General features: G+C 43.0%; 1 protein-coding gene across 9 annotated transcripts in view; it reads left to right on the top strand.

The window, feature by feature from the left end:
* Positions 1–21,847, top strand: part of ntng2b (netrin g2b) — an 82,965-nt gene that overhangs the window by 16,275 nt on the left and 44,843 nt on the right. For all 9 annotated transcript variants that reach the window (XM_053854082.1, XM_053854079.1, XM_053854077.1 and 6 more), the window contains one exon: positions 5,162–5,805. In XM_053854082.1, coding sequence (XP_053710057.1) covers positions 5,162–5,805 — 644 coding nt within the window. The remainder of the gene's footprint in view (positions 1–5,161; positions 5,806–21,847) is intronic.

Raw genomic sequence — 21,847 nt, 5'->3', positions numbered from 1 at the left:
AAAAAGAGCCCAACAGACCCTGCAGCAGACACATGGACAGTGGAAGCAGACATTCTCTTAACACACACTGAGTACTTTCTTGACTTCCTGTAACTGACCAAACTTGCAGAACCAAACCATCCATGAATAATTGAACAAGCCTGCTCATAATTTCACTTCCTTTACGTCTTTGAGTCACATATTATTTTTGTTAAACATGAGGCAATATAATCTAATTAGTTCAACTCTTAATGATAGGACTGTTGTTTTTTAAAGCAGGACTGGACCGTAATCTGGGAGCCAGGTAGGCAAAGCTGGAAGGCTAACAACAAAGAGAAGATGGAGACAGGAAGAGGGATATTTTAAGATTCACTCCATCATGACCTTGTTAAGCAGGAAGCAGTAAAGGAATATTGGATTCCCTATAAATTGATAGTAGCCATTAGCTTTAACGTTTATTCGCTTCCAGGAAGTGCGTGAAACTGGAGTGAACATTCAAGAAAAGCAAGCAGCCAATTGCCTACTTTATTAACATATAATTACTGCACCGGGATCCGTATTTCACTTTTCAACCAATCAATCATCCTTTCATCAATGTAGCATGGTAAAAGAGGGGGGGCATTTTTAGTGCGTGAATTTAGGCGACAACAGCGGTGCGGTTCATTGTGAGTTCAGTAACGAAAAGTTGATGGAACAAAAAGTAGTGCATGTTACAGCTGGGTGGTCTCCATTGGGGTTCATCTGTATTTTAAATCGTACTGGTGAATAAAATGCAAACGCAGTTGGAGGCGCGTCGTAATAGAGAAATGACAGAGAAAACGACACCCGTCTGCATGTAGATGAACTCGAGTGAAAAACACATGGACGCAAGAGAGAAACACTGAGCTTCACTCCTCCCAACTCTTTAGTTTTTTTTCGACTTTAAGATCTAAAGCAAAGGCTTCCGGAACCCAAAGGATTCTATTCTACCCATATACAAATAAAGCAGCGCAGCACCCACAGGACTGTTTAAATAACAAACGCTAGCTGCACTCGTATCCTGCAGCTCCTCCGATTTACTCGGTGTGCTCAGACGCTGGTTTTGCCGTGACCTCTCGGATACAGTTTACGAGTGTAATTAAAAAGAATTCCTAATGACTTTGAGAGCAAACCCACACTCACAGGCTAATTAGGACATCCTGAGGGGGCAGTGATCCTAATGAATGCTGTACAATCCAGAAGGCATGAGAGACGATGGATGCCTGGGATTTCTGTATGTTCATGTTTAACTTCAGATGTCCGTCTCTGTACCTGGGGAGGAATGTTTCAGTGAGGAATGATCATTGGTCAGAACCATCAAAACTTATTTCTTTGTAAATGGATGTATTTCTGTCTCTTGTAGCAGCAAAATGGTGTAATAAATATCTCAACAGTATCTTCATCTCTGACACTTCTGAACCATGTCTGAAACCCTGGGGACTATTCATTTGAGGCGGCCTGCATATGTTAAAGGTGAAAACAAAACTCAATGTTGATTTAGAGTCCTTGCTTTTGGTGGCAGTGTCCTCTTCTTTTTTGCCCTTGCTGCTCCTCTGACATCTCAGTCCTTTCCACCCTGACTGCACTCTCTTCTTATCCTCCTTTCATTTCTGTTCACACTATACAGAGGATCAATTACAAATACCAGAACCCTTCTGCCTCCCTCTCTTTTACATTGCATCTGTTGACTTTCATTCCTCTAGTCCAGTGATTTTTAAACATTGAGCCGAGGCCCATGGTTGGGCCGCGAGTGCCCCCTAGAGGGCCGCTAAAAGTTTTTTGTTTTACACCTCTGGGCCACGAAACGCTCAGTTTTAACACACTTGCCACATATGGTGGGGGTAGTGTGTCTTTGAATTGGCTTGACAACTGCAAGTTTGTGATAGTTACACTTTAATGGCAGTACGTTCATGTCCACTTTACTTTTCTTCTTTAGAGTTTATGAAAAAAACCCAAGATATTTATACATAAGATATTTCATTTTTATTATACTTATTTTATTCAGAGTTGTATTCATGACGTACAGTTTCTTCAATTTTCTCAAGTCTCAATTTTCTTTTTTTTTCTTTAGTAACTTTGATGAACATGACTTGCACCTACTTCTGTTGCTGGTTGGACTTTTCCATGACAAATATCTTTGCGCTGATCACATGGTTTCATATCATTTCACATGGTTTTTGGTTTGCTTACATGTATGATAATTGAAAACAAATGAAATCAGTAATTCTGAAATCAGAAATCACAGTAATGAATCAGTTCTATTCCTACAATGGGCCCCGGACCCGTTTGTTCGAGGAAAGGTGGGCCCCGAGATCTAAAAGGTTAAGAGCCCCTCATCTAGTCGACCTCTGGCATGTCCTTTAGAACCAAAGTTTAAAATCAAATTTGTTTTCCTGATTTAAAGAGATCGGTTACACAACATTCACTGGCTCACTTTATTTTTGTTCTGGCCTCCTCTGCGATGAAGCTGGACACTGCTCCTCTAATTTCATTCCCAACAAAGTGTTTGGAAATAAGGACAGTCTTTTGGATAGACAGGGAACTGAGCCACATTTCTGTCGTTTAAGTAATTCACGTCCCTGACGATAAGGTTTCAGACGAGGTGTCATTCATTAACAAGTGTGGCAAAATGTGTGAATCAGCGACTCCTGACTTCCAATGAGGGGTCATCGCTTAAGAGTCTTGGCAACACCAGAGGTGACGGATCAATTTCTTTCGGGTTAAAAAGTGCATCAGCACTCAGCTGTCTATGCAAAGGCACTGATGATGCACGATCCCTTTGACATTCACACTTCCTGTTATGTTGTTTTGCAAGTTTACTTTTGGCCTCAGCACATCGAGAGGCTGCTTTTTTATCCCGACACGGCATCAGTGTGGGAGAGAAGAAGGATGGTGTTGATGCAGGCGTCCCATACAGTGGCGGATCTTTTGAATCTGTGCAGGTAATGATCGCACAAAGGGCGAGATTCATGTCCGACCAGGGAGGAGATTACAGGCAGAAATTGCAATTTCTTTTCGAGCGCACCTAAAAGTGCAACTCCTACAAAACAATTTGAAAACGATCGAGCAAACAGGTGTGCTGGATGTTTTATCTGTCGGTGTGAAGAGGGATTGGCAATCGCGTAAACAAAAAGCGCCTGGAGTCCGAGTGTAAGCTCGACCTGAATAAACTGAAAACCCGGTGTTTTGACGATGATTTATTGACAGCAAAAGCAATAACGTTAATTGTCGCTTTAACACTATAACGTGCTGATTCCTGGCTGAAAAATGTACTCCATCATTACTGTGAAATACTTAAATAGAACACTTTGACAACTGGTATTTGTTTGTACTCTGGAAACAATCTTGTGTATACAGATGATGGTTTCATTGTAGAATGTAGCAAGGGGTTGTTAACCAGACACATTAAGGTCTCACTGAAGCGGGGCACACATACAAGGATGTTCTATTTTTTCTCCAGCAGAGACCCCACACGTGCGGATGAAAAATCTGGTGTTCATTGTAGTGTCTGTGAGGAGCCCCATAACCTCAACACATCAGACCGCACATGGAGATTCCGACCCGCAACCTTTGATCTATATTATTGTTATTATTTTCATTTACACATATATATATAATGGCTAGGAATTCTATCACACGGACAGAAGTGGTGGACAGGTAATGTTAGTGCCTCATGACAGGAGTGCAGGGAACTTTAGAAGGCGGTACTGGATAAACAAAGACGGGGAAGACAACCAATGAGGTTCATTTATGCGGTAAATCGAGGCGATCAAGAGGGTGGGAGTGACTGGTGATCACGGTTGGTTAAGATGCTACAGCAAACCTTGATTGCGAATGATACATGGTGTCACTGGTCACCACTAGAGGGCTTCCTGGTAAGGACAACGGCTAGGCTAACAATTCACCATCGTTTTAACTGGGGATGCTTCAATCAGCATTTTTGCTGCCCATCATAGATACCGATCACATGGATTGACAATGAATTTGTAATCAAAATGATAATTGACCTTTTGTGTACATTGATGTGAAAAAGTGAACTTTCATCATTTAAATTCAGGCATGTTTTATATACCTCTTCAGGGTGGCAAAATATAGAAAAACCTTGCTGAATGCAGCAACTCTCTGGCAAAAGGACGACTGAAAAACATTTAATTTGACGTGAGACGTTGCAGGTGAATCTCTAGAGACTGTCTTATGTCCATGAAATATTTGTACCCAGAGAGCAATGCATTTATGAAGGTTTCCTCCCCAGATGTTTTCAAAAGTTTTAGATGCAAGTGGCTAACAAACGCTCCACCTGAAAAAAATAAAGAAAGGCGACGGATACGGTCGTTTCCATTTCCGTCTCTGTGTAAATGACAAGGACTGGTCATCTAGCTCCGCGAAATTTCTTTCATTATTTCTTATTATTTCTTACCATTCCGAATGTCACGCTCGGACCGGCGGGTGTTGCTAAGCGTCACTGCGCTAACAGGACTTCACAACCAGCGGGGCTTCATCAGAGCGCCGGCTGTCACATGTGATCAGTTGTTGTGATCGGCAGTGCCAGGTAGTGATGGACATTCACCGATCACGCTGAGATCGGCCGATCATGATCAGTGACCAGTCCATTGGAGCATCCCTAGTTTTAATGGTCAATTCCTGCGCTCTGATTTATAGATTCCTGTCTGACTCGCGGGATTGCTGATTCTGCCACATCTGCGGCAGTCCCCCTCATAAAGTGGGCAAATGAATAACTCTGCATTACTGATTGTTATTTTCATGCATAAAAAGATTCAGAGACTCGCTAACCTCATTCACTTCCCCCGGAAGGACGCAGCTTTCAGCTAATTAACTTTGAATCATCAGAACATGTGCGTGAAAATATCCAGTTCTGGCGATTTACTCTCCCGTCTTCTTTGTTTTCCTGTGTTTTGTATTTTGGCTAATTTATTCGGTCATGATTAAAATTCCATTTGGCTCGTCTTAATCAGGCTGATGTCACCATGGCGCAAGGTTGCCTCAATAACTGAAAAGGTGGTTTAGTGTATGTCTGTAAAATGTCAGGTCTCTGAAGAGAATGATGTCACACCTTTAGAACAGAGACAAACGGCTTTGGGCTGGAGAATGTTTCATTTCCAAGAAGTAAAGGTAAATGTTGATCAAATCTAACTTTCTCTTGCAGGAGAACCCATACTTGTGCAGCGACGAGTGCGACGCCTCTAACCCTGACCTAGCCCACCCCCCTCAGCTGATGCAGGACAAAGAACGCAATGGCCTCATCACTTATTGGCAAACGGTCACGTGGCGACGCCACCCGGAGCCCCTGCTGGCCAACATCTCCATGTCCTGGAACAAGAGCCTGGAGCTGACAGATGACATCCTGATCACATTTGAGTACGGCCGTCCCACCATCATGGTGTTGGATAAGTCCATGGACCACGGGCGATCCTGGCAGCCGTTCCAGTACTATGCTGACGACTGCCTGGACGCCTTTAACTTGCCCCCTAAACGTGTGCGTGATCTTTCTCCCGCCAACATCACCCGGGTCATCTGCACTGAGCAGTACTCACGCTGGGTGGGCTCCAAGAACGACAAGAATGTCAAGTTTGAGGTTCGGGCGCGGTTTGCCGTGTTCGCCGGCCCGCGGTTACAGAACATGGACAGCCTCTACACTCGCATGGAAAGTATGAAGGGACTGAGGGACTTCTTCACCTTCACCAACCTGAGATTGAGGCTTCTCCGGCCGGCCCTCGGAGGCACCTACGTACAGAGAGACAACCTGCTCAAGTATTTCTACGCCATCTCCAACATCGAGGTACCTGCCAGGTGAGTCGCAGTTCTGCCTTCAGAGAAGGAACTTGATGGGGCATTGAATCCTTTGTCATACATGATTAAGTCAGACAGCAGCTGTATTCATCTGTCCCATTAGCATGGCTAGCAATTAGTCATTTTTTTAACTATTGAAGAACTGTAGACTGTAGACTTTCCCCTTTGCATTTTTATTATTCCTATTTAAGACATTATGTAGCGCGCTTATGACATATATACAGTAAAAGTATTGTCGCACCGCCAGTGTTTTTTAACCACCTTATCATAGACAAGATGCACACTATTTAAAATGTAATGCTAAAATATATTTCTAAATATTTCCTTTTGAAAAAATGTTGCTCTTATGAATTATTGGTTTGAAGTGTGTCTTTACATGACAGTTGATGCGTTACAGGGTGGTAAGATCCCATGAATGGCATCACAATGTGTGGAAACTTGCCTGCTTGAGATATTGGCTCCCGCAAGGTTACGATGTCATCCGCTGTCTGTGATGTCACTTAGAGAAAATGTATCTTGCAAATTGTAAAAGCCAGAGCATGAAAGTGGTGGTGAAAAACAATAGTACAGCAATCATGAGTTTACAAGAATTTTTAAAAACAGTTGGTGCAGTATTGTGGCCATAATTTTGATTCTTGTATGAAAGAAGATTTTGATTTGATATGTTGGATCCCACTTGGTCACATTGGTCACACATGGGAAAAATGTGTGATATATCTAAAAATAAATATCCAGCAGGGGTAATATAAAAAAAATAGACTTCACCCTGACTCAGAATCGAGTGTTAAATCAACGGCAGATGCCATAAATGGCCATATCCGTTACAACATTCACCTGTAACTGAATCTCCAACATGGCGATGAGTCACCTTTAACTGCTTCTGCTATTAGAACAAAATGAATCCCCAAAATAGATTTTTAAAAGCAGATTAAAGGCAATACCTTATGGGATAAGTTGTGAGGAGGTGTGTGTCAGAAATATTTCTCATGATCAGTGTCACACGCTCCCCTGATATCCAGCATTGACAATGACCGCAGCGCGCTTCATGCCTGGCTCGAGAAGACAATGATTAATGAGACAAACATGTGGCCTCGGTGGTCACACTGTAAACCACAGTCCAAGTCCTGCCAGGCGGCCGAGGAACCCTTACCTGGCAACTTTGTGACAGTGAAGGATGCCAGAGTTGTCACACGCCTGCCTGGCGTCAACGACCCACCCCTCCCACCTTCCCGAATTATTATTCCAATCAATATGGCTGGCTGACATTTCAATGGTATTTAACATTCTTGTCGGAGTGGTTGGCAATATGCAGAGGGAGGGGGGTCACTGGGAGTGTGCTAGGACGCGGGTGTGAATGTTTTTTTTTGTCCTTTTTTTGATGCAAGTGGGGATTTGGCCGATGTAGCATCTTACGTCCAAAATACAGAGGGGGGCGAGAGGGTTTGATGAAGTCCTGAGCGGATGCTGACGCAGCACACACACAAACGAGCCTCTGGCAGCGAGCAGAGGACCTGCGGGTATTGATCAGAGCCACTTTTCAGGCTCAGCACAGAGTCGTAGAGCGAGAGAAGGATCAGTCCAAGGCCCAGGAGGAGAAACAGTCCATCACCTCTACCATATGCAAATCAAAATAATCAGCAGCTCCCACAGGAATATTTGTCCTTAGTTAGTCAAAAGTCAAAAAGTTTAAGAATTGATCGTCCAACTCTGATCCCTGCTGCACTGCTGTACATTTTAAAAGCTGTTTTTGATGGGACTGATCAAAAAGGAATCAAAGGCAACTCAAGTGAAGTTACCCAGGGAATAACTTCTTCATTCATACCAATAAAACGGTGAGTGTTGATAGAACCATGTTGTCAGTCACCGTTAAGGGTAGGTAAAGCAGCATAAACTATTGTATGATGTGCACCCAGTAGTCTGGACTTGAACTTGGAGAGAATATTTAAGGACCTGCCCTTGATTTGCTATTCAAAGAGAAAGTGAGGAACTAGTGCATGATGGCATTTTGCTAAAGGTCTGAAAGTGAGGGAACTGTAGAAAGTTGCTGGATGTTTCCTAGTTCCTTTTTCTACCCATGCAAAAACTGGTTACCCATCAACGTATCTTCAATTAACAAAGTGGAAGAATACGTTGAGCCGAGTACGACGACATCACAAGTCCCTGACATGCATGCCTTGTTTTGCTACATGCTAGCTGTGTTCTTCGCTAACGCTAGACATACATTTGTACGTCATATAAATGTGTCCACACATATGGAACAAAACCTTGTTGGATGTTTTTTTGGAGTGAGTTGCCAATGAATCGTTGTCTTGCATATGTTTTTATAGATGCCCAAGGCGCTTAGTTTGACCGAATAGAAGAGAACTAATCAAAATGCGTTTGTTTCAAATTCATTGACTACAGGTTCCCCTGTCAACAGTCCAATCACACAGTAATACCTGTGTATTTATACATATATTACTGTATGTCGACGAGCGGCGCTGCTGGTGATATTGCCAGTGTGTGCTCCAGTAACAGAGATCCCCAAAATAGCTGTGAGGCGGGTCGGCCTTCCGGCCCGGCCACCCACACCTCCCGTAACATAATCACTAATCAATAAGTTATTCTGGGCAGCCCGCAGGAGTATTAGGTGATAGTGGCGGGGGGTCCTCGACAGTACAGTACAATCAAGAGTGTCTGATGCTTACGGCTGTGAAATTGATTTCGGGGAGCAAGACGATTAGTCAGTGTTCTCTGGACAAAAGGCTAAGCTATTTCATCTCATCTCATCTGGCCTTAGTAACATATTGGGATTTCCAATGCCTAAAATTTGAATAATGAATATTCCACTCTGCTGGCACTCTGGTGGGGACGGCGCTGTGAAATGGGTTTTATATGATCAAGAGCGAGTGGCAGTGTACCGCGGGTCGCCGCTGTAATGAGATATGCTGGTGTTATCGATGGAGAGAGTGCTGGAGTCGCTTCCTCGCTGAAGCCCAGGCCCTCCCGCAAATCCCTGTTTAAAAGTGATTATTATTAGTTAACCGTTCTTAATGGCCTCAGCGGAGCACGGACAAACGTGCGCTGGGGATGTGATTCTATTCATCTGACACCATCGGAGTGGAGGTACGTGTTAGGCCAGGTGACCAAGCCCGAAGACTGCTGCCTTATCAATAAATGTGTAAAGTGATAAGCTGTTAAGTGCAAGCGAAGCTGTAAATTTAGATTTGTGGGCGCAATGAAAACACCAAGTCAGCCGGATTTGGACTTGTGAAAGGGCAATTAGGAGAGAGGAGTGTGAGCGAGGGATCGGAGGAGCTCATGAGAGGGTGGGAAGGGCAAAGACAATTTGGATGGGGTCAGTGGAATATCGTGCGATTCAGATGAAGTCATCGTAGAAGCGGAGTTTCAAGGTCAGTCAAAGAGGGCGAGTGGCCAGTCGCTCAAGACAATGTACCGAATTATTATTATAAATATTTTTTTAGAACGGAAACAATTGGTCCGTCATACAACAAACATACACATATTCAGCTTTAGCTGTCTCCAAAAACATAGTCTTCCCCATATAAATTCCTATTTTAAATAAATCAATATCAGTGAAAATGTTTTCTTTCGGGTCTTTTTCGTGAAATTACTTCTAATAATGTAGTTTAAAAATGTGATGCACATTTACCTAATCTGTTCTTTTTTCCTCAAGAAAATCATCTCATCTTCCCGTTTTCTTTTTCTTTTTTTTTTTGGTATGCCAGTTTTGCTAGTAATTAATATTCAAAAATATTCTCTATCTTCAGATGAAGTGAGATCCTGTTTTCCTGTGAATATAAGGACTTAATATTTCATTTATATTATATCATTATGGTTCCTTTTCTTTTCTTTTCCCAACCGTCTCAAGGTGCTATTGTTCATCCATTTCTCATGATATCTTTCTCATACTGCGCCCCTTAATTCTTTCATCATTTCTTTTATTATTGATAGTATTTCAGGATCATTTCTCCTGGGATTCAGAGAGTAAATAGTTTCATATAATGGTCTTCAGATGTGACCATTTCCATATTGCTGATGGACCTTGTGAGTCTCATCTCATTGGAGATAGAGCCGTAAACCTCGACTCCATCATCATTTACATCAACAAAATCATATTCACCAGGAGGCTTTGCTCATGAGCTGAAATTCTCTATTCCTCATCAGACCTTTATCTCCTCGTCTGAGACCACCACGTCTCATCTGTCACCTCACTGCGAGTGGACCACGGATGGTCTGCAGCCTGACTTATGGATTAGAGGTGGGGTCAGGGATTGGGCCTTTCTAATGAAATAAGCAGCAGGTCGTACGCTGGGTCGGTATAATGGAATAAGGGGAAGACTGTAAGCTCAGGAAGAGCCAACTAAGTGGATTAGAGCCACGAGAGAAGCAAAGAGATGGAGCGGGACGAGGAGGAAGTCTGCATCGTTTTTCTCACCACACTGGGTCGACGACTCACAGTTCTCAGTTTTATTTGATTGGCTGATGGGCTGGAATGACATTTAGGAGAAGCGCAGTGTGCAGTTCGATTGTCGGGCACCTGAATGCCTCAATAGAGACGATTACAGGATGAGAAGAAGTTCTGTTACTGTTGTTCTGCAATCAAAGCCAGCAATACCAGTAGTTTAGTGAAACTTCCTTCTGGATCAACAAAGGCCAAAGGGTCAAATGCAAGTATTGTCCAGCAGGATGGAATAATTGGAGAAAAGTGTCAGGTGTGACGAAAGGGTGTCTGCAAGGATGAAAGGGAAAGTGTGCAAAAGGGTGGTGAGGCCAGCAATGTTGTATGGTTTGGAAACAGTGGCACTGAGGAAAAGACAGGAGGCAGAGCTGGAGGTAGCAGAGATGAAGATGCTGAGCTTCTCTCTGGGAGTGAGCAGGATGGATAGGATGGAAGAAAGATGTCCACGTGTCACTTGTAATGCCCACCCTGACTGCTGACTGAAGCTTACTTTTCACGTTTTCTTTTACTGACTGGTGCATGTTTGAGATAACAGACGTTTGCGAGAACGTTTGCGATTACGATTTTATGGAATTGATGTACGAATATATTCAGAATCGGAAAATCGATTTTTTTAAACACAGCACTAGTTGGAACTGCCAGGCAGAAGGTGGAGATGAAGGCCAAAGAGGGGATTTATGGAGGTGGCGAAGGTGTAGGTTTGAGAGAGGAGGAAGCAGAGGACAGGGTGAGATGGAGGAAGATGATCCGCTGTGGACACCCCTGAAGGGAGAAGCCGAAAGAGAAAGAAGAAGAAGAAAGTTGTGTTCCACCCTGCCTACATTGTTTTGAGTGGTTTGGGGTCAAGTGGCATGACCAGCTTGTGTTTGTGCGTGTGAGGTCAAGGAGAAAAGGGTGAGGAGTTCTCTTTATTAACGAAACGAAACCTATGAGAGTAAATTGAATGATCCATTTTTCTTTCCTCAATCATTGTCTTTTTCCTTTAAACCCATTGTCAAAGGGATACTGTAGTGGGATTTGGTTTGTTTAATCACTCCTTTTTCACAGTGATTAAAGGCAAATTTGGAATCTGTCAGTATCTTTTTTTTTACTTTTTTGAAGAGCTCTGTGGCTCAATGTAATAAAATAGACTAAGTCATTGTAATCACTAGGACATCGCAAAGTTTGTACAAGTTCTACACAAAGTTCTGTTAGCTTGAATTTTCTTGTTTTCTATGACACTTTTTTGTACGCAAGTGGTCTGACTCACAAACGTCTCACAGTGTAATAATGTGGTCCCATTAAGGTCTGGACCGATGTGCTTACTGCTAAAATCACAATCAGGTGCACACAACCACTCTAACGCCTCACACGTGCGATGGGTCCGGTCATGTTTCCAGGCTCGGTGGGGATTACCAACAACTAATTACACTTTTGAGGTGTAATTGAGTGACGAACGCAGCTGACAGAAAGCAGGGCAGCTGAATGCTAATGGTACTCAGACTCTCAGTTCTACATGGCCATGTTGTTTCATGCCTGCTTGACCGGAGGTGTGTATGTTTCCATCAGTGCCATCCTGGCCCCCTGCTGACACAGCTAATGTGATGACAGCTTCAGACTCTCTGTTCAGACGTGCCAGAGAGAACCTACCAGTACATGTCAAATACTTCAATACTTAAGAAAGCAGGTGGCTTTGTCAGATACTTCACTTTTTCTTGTCCTTGAATATGTTTTCCTCTTTGAAATGTACATAGCTGTTGTGCTGTGTGGAGCCTGTGGTCACATATGTGCTTCACCCATTTTGACTGCGTATCCTTGGATCCTAACATCCTGGGTCAGCCATAATGTCGTGCAGTTAACTCGCACAGATAGGGACCTTACAAGTGTACAAGGCCAAACATTACTCGCTGTGGTTCCAGCACGCGGGCAAGTGTTTAGAGAGATTATTGCGTTGTTAAAGTCAAATAGCTAACTATTCAGTGAGTTTCATTAAGAGGCTAAAAGAGTTGGAACCACCGTTTTGTTTAACAGGATAAATGAAAGAAGATCAGTTCAAGTACTGGCCATCACCCATCCAGAAGAACTGAAGAGATCAAGGGAGCTGTGGAGGAGAGTGCAGTGGATGCGCAGCCCAAGTGTGGAGTGAAAGGGAGGGCTGATGGTTGGTGGAGAGGAGTGTTCAATCTCAAAATGTTGGAGATGAAGAAGAGGCCGACCAATCGGGTTCATGATGAATGAGGACATGAAGAAGATATGAGCGAAGTGGAGCACTTGCAGAAATGCTAAGTGAAGCAACACTTCCCAAATAGTCGCAGGGATACTTCACAAACTTTCCAGTGACTGGCAGCTAGTGCTGGCTGACATGGTTTTAACATCATATTCCAATAAGATATTTGAACACAGCAAATATATGACAAGAATTGGATCTCAATCCATTTCATTTAAAGACCTCTAAAAGAATCCCTGTTTGCTAGAGGCCAGTTGGAATCAATGAAGTGCACAGGAGAAATACCTTACGCTTAATTCCTGTTGTTATTGCAAGAGCCAATTTGTGCAGCTGTTCTATTAGTGAGCATACAGTGTGTAGGAATCAAACAGATATGCAATGTGTTTAAATGGATTAGAAAGTAAATGTCATAGAACACTGCTGACTAATGCTTTGCAAGGATTGTTTTGAGATAGATTTGGAGGCTGGATGCTTTTAATGCTACAGCAGCAACTGAAACATCGAGCAAATCAACGGTCAGCTCATGCAAAAGTTTGTGCTACAAAGGCAAAATGCAGAAAAAGACAACTAGTGACAACTTCATCTGTAATTTTGAATCTGAATTTCCGCCAGCTCATTGTCATCAGCCATGGTTTTTTTAATAGTGTTTTGATGTGTGTGATGTGCTAAGATGCCGACATGAGGGTCGGAGCTTTCAAGCAGACGCAGAGCTGAATGCTTCAACGTCATACAATCGTCTGTGTCTCAATATCAATTCAATATTAGATCAATACATCGCCCAGTCTGGCTAGCACACTGTTCAGGAAGCAGATAATGGGTCAATTTCACCAATGATGAAGGCCAGCACATCGTTTGAAAGCCTTCGTCTGACTGCGATGTGATTAAGGAGCATGAAATGAACGTCATTTTAATGCCAATGAAACATGAGTTCTGTGAATTCACATTACTGCACCTGAGTACAGTAGCTCACAGGAGACTGAAGGTTGGTGTGTACCTCAGTTTCACAGGTGATTTATGTTAGTCTCTCTTATTGGGTACTGATCGACTTCCATAAGCCTTGTCATCGTCACCCAGTCAGCCAGTGCTCCTTGATCCACTTCCTTCAACTTTGTAAAAACCGTGCCTCGATGTTTTCCTTTCCTGTCCTCTGTCAATGGTGAGAGGATGGGAGGTGCAAGTCTGGATCAAGGGGAGCAGCGGATGATGGATTAACTTGAAGTTTCCTGGGACGAGGTCCGGTGTGTGAATCTGTGATGAATGTGATGTTCTGTAAATATTATTCTCCTGTTGTGAATAGCACAGTCAACCCTTGCCTCCTCCCAGTGCAAATCGTCCATTCAACCAGTCGATTCTGTTTCATGTGGAAGGCACTTTCCTGTCTGGATGCTGCCCTTTTTCGCCTCATGAATGAAAGATGCGGTCCATGCTTGATGTGTGACGGGAGGAACATAGCAGCGGCTGCACGTATGTGTGTGTGCTCGATTAAGCCAGGATAACTCAGCTGGTGGATTCTCCCAACCCGCTCCAACTCCACCCATCAGAGTTATCCTCCTTTAGAGGCAGCCGCTGCGAAACAGATCACTTTTTAAATCATTCATGAGCACTCCTTTGAAAGGGAAAGGCCTGCAGACAGCTGAGCGACCGACAATGAGGAATGTGTCATTGTTCCTCTCATATGCAGTGATTTATGACACGATGGATGTAACTGATTTGATAATCGCAGTTTATTCCCCCTCAGATGGGACAGAAGTTAAAGTCAGCGGTTTTGCCTAACCCCCTTTCCTTCGATCTTTTGGACCCCCTCCTCCGCCACCTTCCTCTTAGCCTACTTCCTTATCCCATAAATATCTTTGTCAATTCACAAATATAATAAAGAATTCTCGCTGCTGCTCTGTGCTTTACCCAGCAGCTGGCGAAAAGGGGGATTCTCCTGATACTGCACACACGCTTTAAAGCTGAAAAGCATGCTGGGAATGGTAAGTGGGAGAACATGAGGAAGAGGGAGGGTGCCCTTGGAAAGATGTTTGTTCTCAGTCAGCTACATTAATTAGCATGGCATTATTACAGGCGTGGTGTGTTCAAAGGCACACCGGCATCTTAGCTACTGTCATATCGAGCATGTAGCAGAGATAAACAAGTCATCGATTGAAGTCTGAAGAGAAGGAAGGTAGCTGGTGGTGTTGTTGGTGAAGGAAACTGACAGCCGGCACGACGGCGGCCATGCTGAGAGGGGGAGAGGGCAGACGTGAACTTTGATAAGTCTGCATCGGACGACATATTTTGTAATCGACATCACTCTGAAGATTGTTATCGTTTGTTTCTCGAAACGTAAATCCACTGCTGTGGAACCTGATAACGATCGTAACTGCATTTGAGTAATATCGTTGAAGATGAGATGGCAAGCGATTTGTGGGGAAAGTCTGACTTGTTTACATGGTTTTGACGAATTGCAGGTCATCACTATTGTTTTTTTTGTTTTTTGTTTTTTACTGTGTAATAACAGTCAGAATGGAAAACTGGATTTCTACAACTTTATAAGATGTAAGGAAAACTAAAATGATATGAGTAAACCAAGTGAAATGAATGGATGTACTGGAATCCAATTGGTGCCGCAACACACTCTCATCATCCCCTGGACCTACAGCTTAGCGTTCCCAGTTCCCTACTTCCCAACCGTCTTTGAATTTTCTGAATAGAACAAACTTAGAGGTACTTTGACAGGTTTGTTAATAGGGGGTTAATGTGTCTGCACTTTTGACCATTTTGGATCCTACCTGAAGATTAGGGTTTTCAAGTACCTGACCAGAACTGTTGAGAGCAGCAGAGACTGCAGTGCAGCCAGTGGAAGTTGGTCAGAGAAGAGAATTCCGTCTTTCTGCCGTGACAGTGAGTGGTTGAGTTAGAGTCACTTCAGATCATGCCATGGGAGTGAAGATGTGCTGGCTCACGCATGTTGAGTTGATTCAAAAACTCAGGAATCCTCCATCCTCATTTTGCCCATTTAGTGTTTGGCTAAAACTGTTCAAAAAACACTGTCCATATTTCCACTGCACTTCATTGGATTAATTTACCGTAATTTCCAGATTATAGAGCACACCGGAATATTAGCTGCACCCACTAAACGTAAGAAGGAAATTAGATCTTGTTCACACATAAGCCGGACCAGTCTATAAGCCGCAGGTTCAGTGGTGCTGTCTGTACTGTGGACAGGTCAGTGGTGCACCAGCTTTTCAAAACTGGTTTGGAAAACAGGGTCCAGCATCGAGTGAGAGGAAACAGCGGAAAAAAGCTGCGTAATATGGAGCCGAACACACTTTGTCTCGGGACCGCAAGAAAAAAGTAGCGGCTTATAGTCAGGGAATCACGGTAATTAAAACATATTGTGGCTAATATGTGTGAGTCAGCTTAAGAATGAATGATGTATCGTCTTTCTCCTTGTCATGTTTTAGCTTCTGCAATTCATTCTAAAGAAGGTGAGAAGAAAATTAACACAGAAGCACACCAGCTTCAATTTGCCCTGAGGGTGACTCCGCATAATACTGTAATTGTTTCACATTTTACCTCTGTTAAATGTTAAATAGTCTTCTGTCTGCCTCACACCAGACATGAGCAGACCAATTACACCTCCATTTGAGGACAAGAGCTTCCCTCAGAATGGAACCTCGTAGGAACAAGTTAGGACAACTTCATTTCTTTCATTTCCCATCACTGGTTCCTCTGCTTTATCCAGATCCCCCGCCTCTTCTTCTCCTTCCTGGTGCCTCCAACATTCTTGGTCCAACACGCCCACAGTATTTGTCTTTGTAAAATTAATAAATAAATTTACTTCAGTTGGCCGTTGTAGACGCATTCCATAAATTATTATTGAACATTTCAGTACTGTGGAAATGAGCATAGATGCCAGGACAGTTGACTGCAGGGTCGCTTGGATTTTGCGCCAACTCCAGGATGCTTCAAAAATTGGAGCATCATGAAAATGAAAATTGTACGAAAAAAGTTTAACTGGGAGCAGAGAACCACTGAGCAGGAGCCAATGTAGTTGTTTGAAAATGTTGAAAATGTGGTATGAAATGCGCTGCTCGATTGGGGTGAAGTGCACGACAAGGTTGCGTGATCAGATTAATGGTCCACATATTTTACTTTTTGTCTTCTGCTGCGAATAATGCTAGCTGTTGTAGTAATGGTGTGACGAGGGAAAGGTCTTGAAGGCTATGTGAAGGGTTTAATGTGCATGATGTTTGTGTTTGTGATTAAAACATGAGGTCATTCACTTCCCTGAAGGGCGAAATGTATTTATTTCTCAAAATAATAATCACTGGGAAAGCATAACTACCTCTTCTTCTGTAAACCATGTCCTTTAACCAAAAGAGGCCCTTAAGTCCTTGTTCTTATTGTCTTGCTAACTGCAGGGGTGTGCTTTGAAGCCTCCCCTCTGCTGCTCCGTTACCAGCCTGCCCGCTCTCCTCGTCTGCCCCGCGGCTGAGGTTTCGTTCCTCATGCAATGACTAATGATGTTCTCTCAGTCTCAAGGTTTTAGCAGGATAATTATATTAACCCCTGTCCTCTGGTTGCTCCCGGCTCCTACTTCCCTGGGCTGGTGTGCCCTCCCTGCTCTTCTGCTGTCTCACTAGAGTCATTCACTCTCACAAAGGGGCTTACGGTGACAGAAGTTAGACCACTAAGGTATTAAAATTAAACATTGATGCTCATCTGGGGCAAATTCCAACGTAGTACTGAAACTAAGTATATTCGTAGTTAAAGCAGAAACTCTGACGTTGCTGTTGTACAGGCGCATGCATGCGTGCTTTTCCGAACTCAACGGTTCAAAGCTCTAAGCGTGTTGCTGTGAAATTTGATATATGCATGATGCCATTCTAGCCCTCTAGAGGGTTTCTTTTTCTCAAGAACAGGCAACGCTAAAAACAATATTCTTTGAGTCACCCTGGACATGGCAGTTAGCCATTTCTACACATGGAAAATAGAGTGAATGCGAGTCAATCTCACCAAACCAATGTCCTTGCCGCTGCTGCACTGCTAAATTAGCTGTGAGTTCTTTGGTGCAAGTTAATACCATTATGTACTTAACCAACATAATATATATGTACATTGTGGTAGAATAGTTTTCTGCAGAAATTTATTTATTTATAACATTTATTGTGGGGGCATGTTAATGGCAATGTTAAATGTGAAGTTGTTTGAGAGCAGACAAAGGGAATATGCAAGGACATTGATGAAGAGAGGTGAAGAAGTGAGTGCGGACAGGGTGTGCATGAATGTGTCATTGGGAAGATGATGACAGCACTACAGCTGCACCAGACTTGAGCTGTAGCGCTGACTTAATTTTTTTTTTGTCTGTTAGACTGCAGTCTATGTGAGTCGCTCTGCTGCTTCAGCGTAGAGGAAGGACAACGCTGAAGTTGTTCAAAATATTCTTGCCGTCAAGCATGACCATGATAGTGAGATGACTTTAGTCTATCGTCAGAAGTCAGTCTATGTCATAACCTCTTGAATGCAGGGGATGAAATGATACATTTCTGTGCAACAGCAGACAAGTATGTTTTAGTTTTATGGCCCATGATTGAGTTTATAATTTTAATACTAGGAGAAATGCAGCTTTGAGAGTGGGTGCGAACCGAAGGAAGTAAAAAAATGAGTGCGAAAGCCCTGCGGCTCTAGGTTTGCAGACGCGTTCGTGCTCTAATTTATAAAAATGTGCATTCATACATTATCTCAAGTTTCTCTTTAAAGTTCGCACGGTGGTATTTTCAAAGAGACGGCCAACATATTCCGCAGAAAGTTCCTCAGTCGGATATACATTCAGATATCACCCCCCAGGGTCTAATGACTCAGTGGGGGCTCACATTACTGGAAGATCCTCCGAACAAACTCCATGTCGTCCTAGAGATTCTGTCTCCTCATCACTTTTCATCTCGTTGCTGGTTTCCCCGCACTTTCATTGCAGTGAAAAAGATATATATTAATGCACCGTCTAATTTCTCTGCCGCATGTGTCCCTCTTTAAAACGCATTCAGCAGCAGTGGGAATAACCAATTTAATATCCACCGCGGTTGCACACTGACCTCGAGACGATGGGGGCCACGAGTGAAAGCAGCTTTCTTTGGGATGCAGCGACGAGCCTCTGTGAGATCAGCTATTCTGCATCCTTCACTCCCGCATCATGCTGCATGAATATTACAGTACTGGCACGCGGTCTCAAGCCGCCACCTGCCAAGTGCCAAAGGCTGGAAGAATATGTCGGATTAATAAGGGTCGCCCAGCGCAGTGGTCAGTGACTTTTAAAGGGGCGGCTATTCACGGGTGATAATGTGGAGCATATGTTGTTTGTGGAGTTTTTTTTATATTAACATGCAGCGAGAAAAGCACTGAGACAGCACATCAGGTCATTTAATTGTCCCAGTCATGTTTTTTTTTTTTTCAACTCTGTTTATTTGTATTTTTCCATATGTAAACACAATCAGACAAAAAGGTACAAAATATGAAGTCCAATTAAATTAAGTCACAATATACTCGTATAGTGACACACAAAAAAAATTATAATAAAAATAAAGATTTAGAAAAAAAAGAAAACAAAAGAATCTATTTCCTCCCCAGGTGCATATCTATACCATAATGTCAAAGTCAGGCGAAGTTTAGTGATGATTGTTTCATGTACATTGATGAAGGGTTCCAAATGTTTTCAAATTTATGGGACACTCCACTCTACGTTTTTCTAATTTTAGAAAGTATGACACATCTTTGATCCACAATGTATGAGCAGGTGAGGATGAACGTTTCCAGTGAAGCAATATTCTTCTTCTGGCCAGTAAAGTTGTGAATGCTGTTGCATCTTTTTTATTTGATGATAGGTTTTGTCATTTGGTAACACCAAACAAAGCGGTCAAAGGATTTAGAGTGAGTCTCTTATCAAATATCAAAGACAACAACTTGAAGATTTCAGACCAGTTTTTATCAAGTGCCCGGCAGCATATGGATGTAATTGGCAGGGGATTGTTGGCATCGGTCACATGATGTGGAAACACCTTCAAACATTTTCACCAGATGTTCCTTTGTATAGTGACAACGATACAGTACTTTGCACTGTAACACGTTTTTTTAGCTACCTGCAGAATGACCATTTGATGGTCTGCCAAGTGTTTATAAATGGAATTGATGTTTAAAACACAAAGAATCGGATGGGTCAAAGGCAACAACGCATCTGTTTTTAGGATTCTAATTAGTGTTGTAGTTAATCTGCAAAGGGACAGAAATAGGTTCAACTATTGACCACCTGCCTTGTATGGTGTAGACTGACTACGTTGCAGACAATCTTGAAAGATAGAGCCCATCTGCCGGGGTCACTGGAGGACAGCCCCAGCAGTGGGTGTATCTTGTGAAGTTGATAATGCTTGCTGCTCTGTCACCTTTTTAGAATTCCACTTGGACGCCTTCCGTGTTGGGTATTTTAGGCATGTCCAAGTAGAAGGAGGCTCTGGGATAGAATCAGGCCTTGTCGGAGGCCATGTCTCCCTGTTGGCATGGAAACACCTTGTCGGTATTCCCTGGAAGAGCTGGAGGAGGTTGTCGGGGAGAGGAGAGTTCGGGGCTCGGCTTTAGCTGCTGCCCCTGCGAACAGAACTCCAAAATAAGCTTTAGAAGATGAACAAAGTGCAGTGACTTAGGGTGTTTCCAGTATCCTAACACCTGAAGCCAGTGGCGTCAAGCTCAATCACGCCAGGATTTTGGTCTGACTCAGGAGTGCAATAAAGCAAGCTTCCACATTCACATCTCTCATCGCATTTTTGGAAGTTTCACAATTAATTATACACATTATCTCAGCTTGCTAGAAAACATCTACTTGAAAAAATATGATAACAACAAGTACATCACATTATATGTGAGTGTCACATATCACATTTAATTTTGAGCTATCCATACACGGCAAACTGTTTTGCAGGCCACCTGAAGTTACTTAACAGGCCCCAAGGTCTTGAGTTTGACAAGCATGTCAAGGGTTTATGGGAATGTGCCCAATCTGCTCCTAGGTGACTGTGTGTAACGCTGATTTGGACTTGAACCCCTTTATTGTCTGAGCTGAGAGGGGAAGAAGTGTGATGAAGTCGGTAAAAAAAAGTTTCAGACAGCCATATAATTTGGCACTATGTTTTTGTGTTACAAAAGGTGTACATTAGCCACAATCAATAAACTGACAAAACGCATTCTCAGAAACATCATCAGAAAAAATGTTTATCGAGTTTATGTTTTTCATGATGAAGGTAACCTAAATATAAGCACAAGAGTTTTTTTCTCTCAACCATATTCAGTGACTGAGGTAAGACCGGCAAAATCTACTGTCTCTCCAAAGAGGCAGTGGGAGAACAGCTTGGCGTAGTACGGCCTCCACTTTACAATGGGGGCGCCACTGGAGATGGTGTGTGCTTTTTGTCATCTTTCAGTATCGAGGACTTTCTCATTGTTGGCATCCAAGATCCAAGATTCTCAAGAGATTTTTTCTCTTCTTATTTGATACTTCATATTCATACATGCGTGCTCTGGCCTCTTTACTCAGGCTGTTGCTGCCACGATGGATGGATTCACATTTAAATGTCGGAGCCGGGACAGTAAAACAACCATCTTTTCTCACGGATGATGAATCTTGCTCCATAATCTCTCTTTTAAAAAAAAAGGAATCCCTGACTTTGACAGCCGGATAAAACAGTTTTATAAGACTAAGAGAAGAGATATTTGGAGAGCCGTCTAACTGTCAGTGTTTGGACATTCAGCAGGTAAACTTCAAGCGCCGAGCATTCTATTTCCCCTCCAGCCGAAACTTGTCAGTTGAGGTTGTGTTGAATTCCTCTTAAAGTGAAAATACGGTTGTTTCCACCAGCAATACTGTGGTTGCACTGTCTTTGTCACCAAGCATCTTCAATTACATGAAACAGAGAGTCGCATTTTTCATCGCTTCATTTCAGTCCGCGAGGGGCGGTTATTAAAAAAGTATCAGTCAATAAAACTGCAAAGGCAACAAAACTCCTAAAAGGCTGAATATAAAAACATGGTAAATACCACGCAGCTGGCTGGTAGTAACTCGCACCTGTACTGTTCACAGCTATTTTTCTCTTCACTGCGAGAAGGTCTGGTCAGGGAACAGGATGTTCTGAGTCTCCATTATTTAGTCATCATGTGGGAGCAGGTCGCGCGGAGTAGGCCTGATTCTGCCAGCCGTTCTTGACATGGCCAGAGCTGACCAATCAGAAAGCTGCTCTCAAGTCTGAGCATCGGCAAGTCACGCATGAATTCGCCACTTACCACCGCCCATTTAAATTATTTACTGAAATGCCTCAGCTTTCCTCACACAGAGACACACTCTCCCC

Source organism: Synchiropus splendidus, chromosome 1 (assembly GCF_027744825.2).
Source record: "Synchiropus splendidus isolate RoL2022-P1 chromosome 1, RoL_Sspl_1.0, whole genome shotgun sequence".
Classification (NCBI taxonomy): domain Eukaryota; kingdom Metazoa; phylum Chordata; class Actinopteri; order Syngnathiformes; family Callionymidae; genus Synchiropus; species Synchiropus splendidus.
Note: the sequence above shows the minus strand (reverse complement) of the source record. Positions and strands in the feature narration are given on the sequence as shown.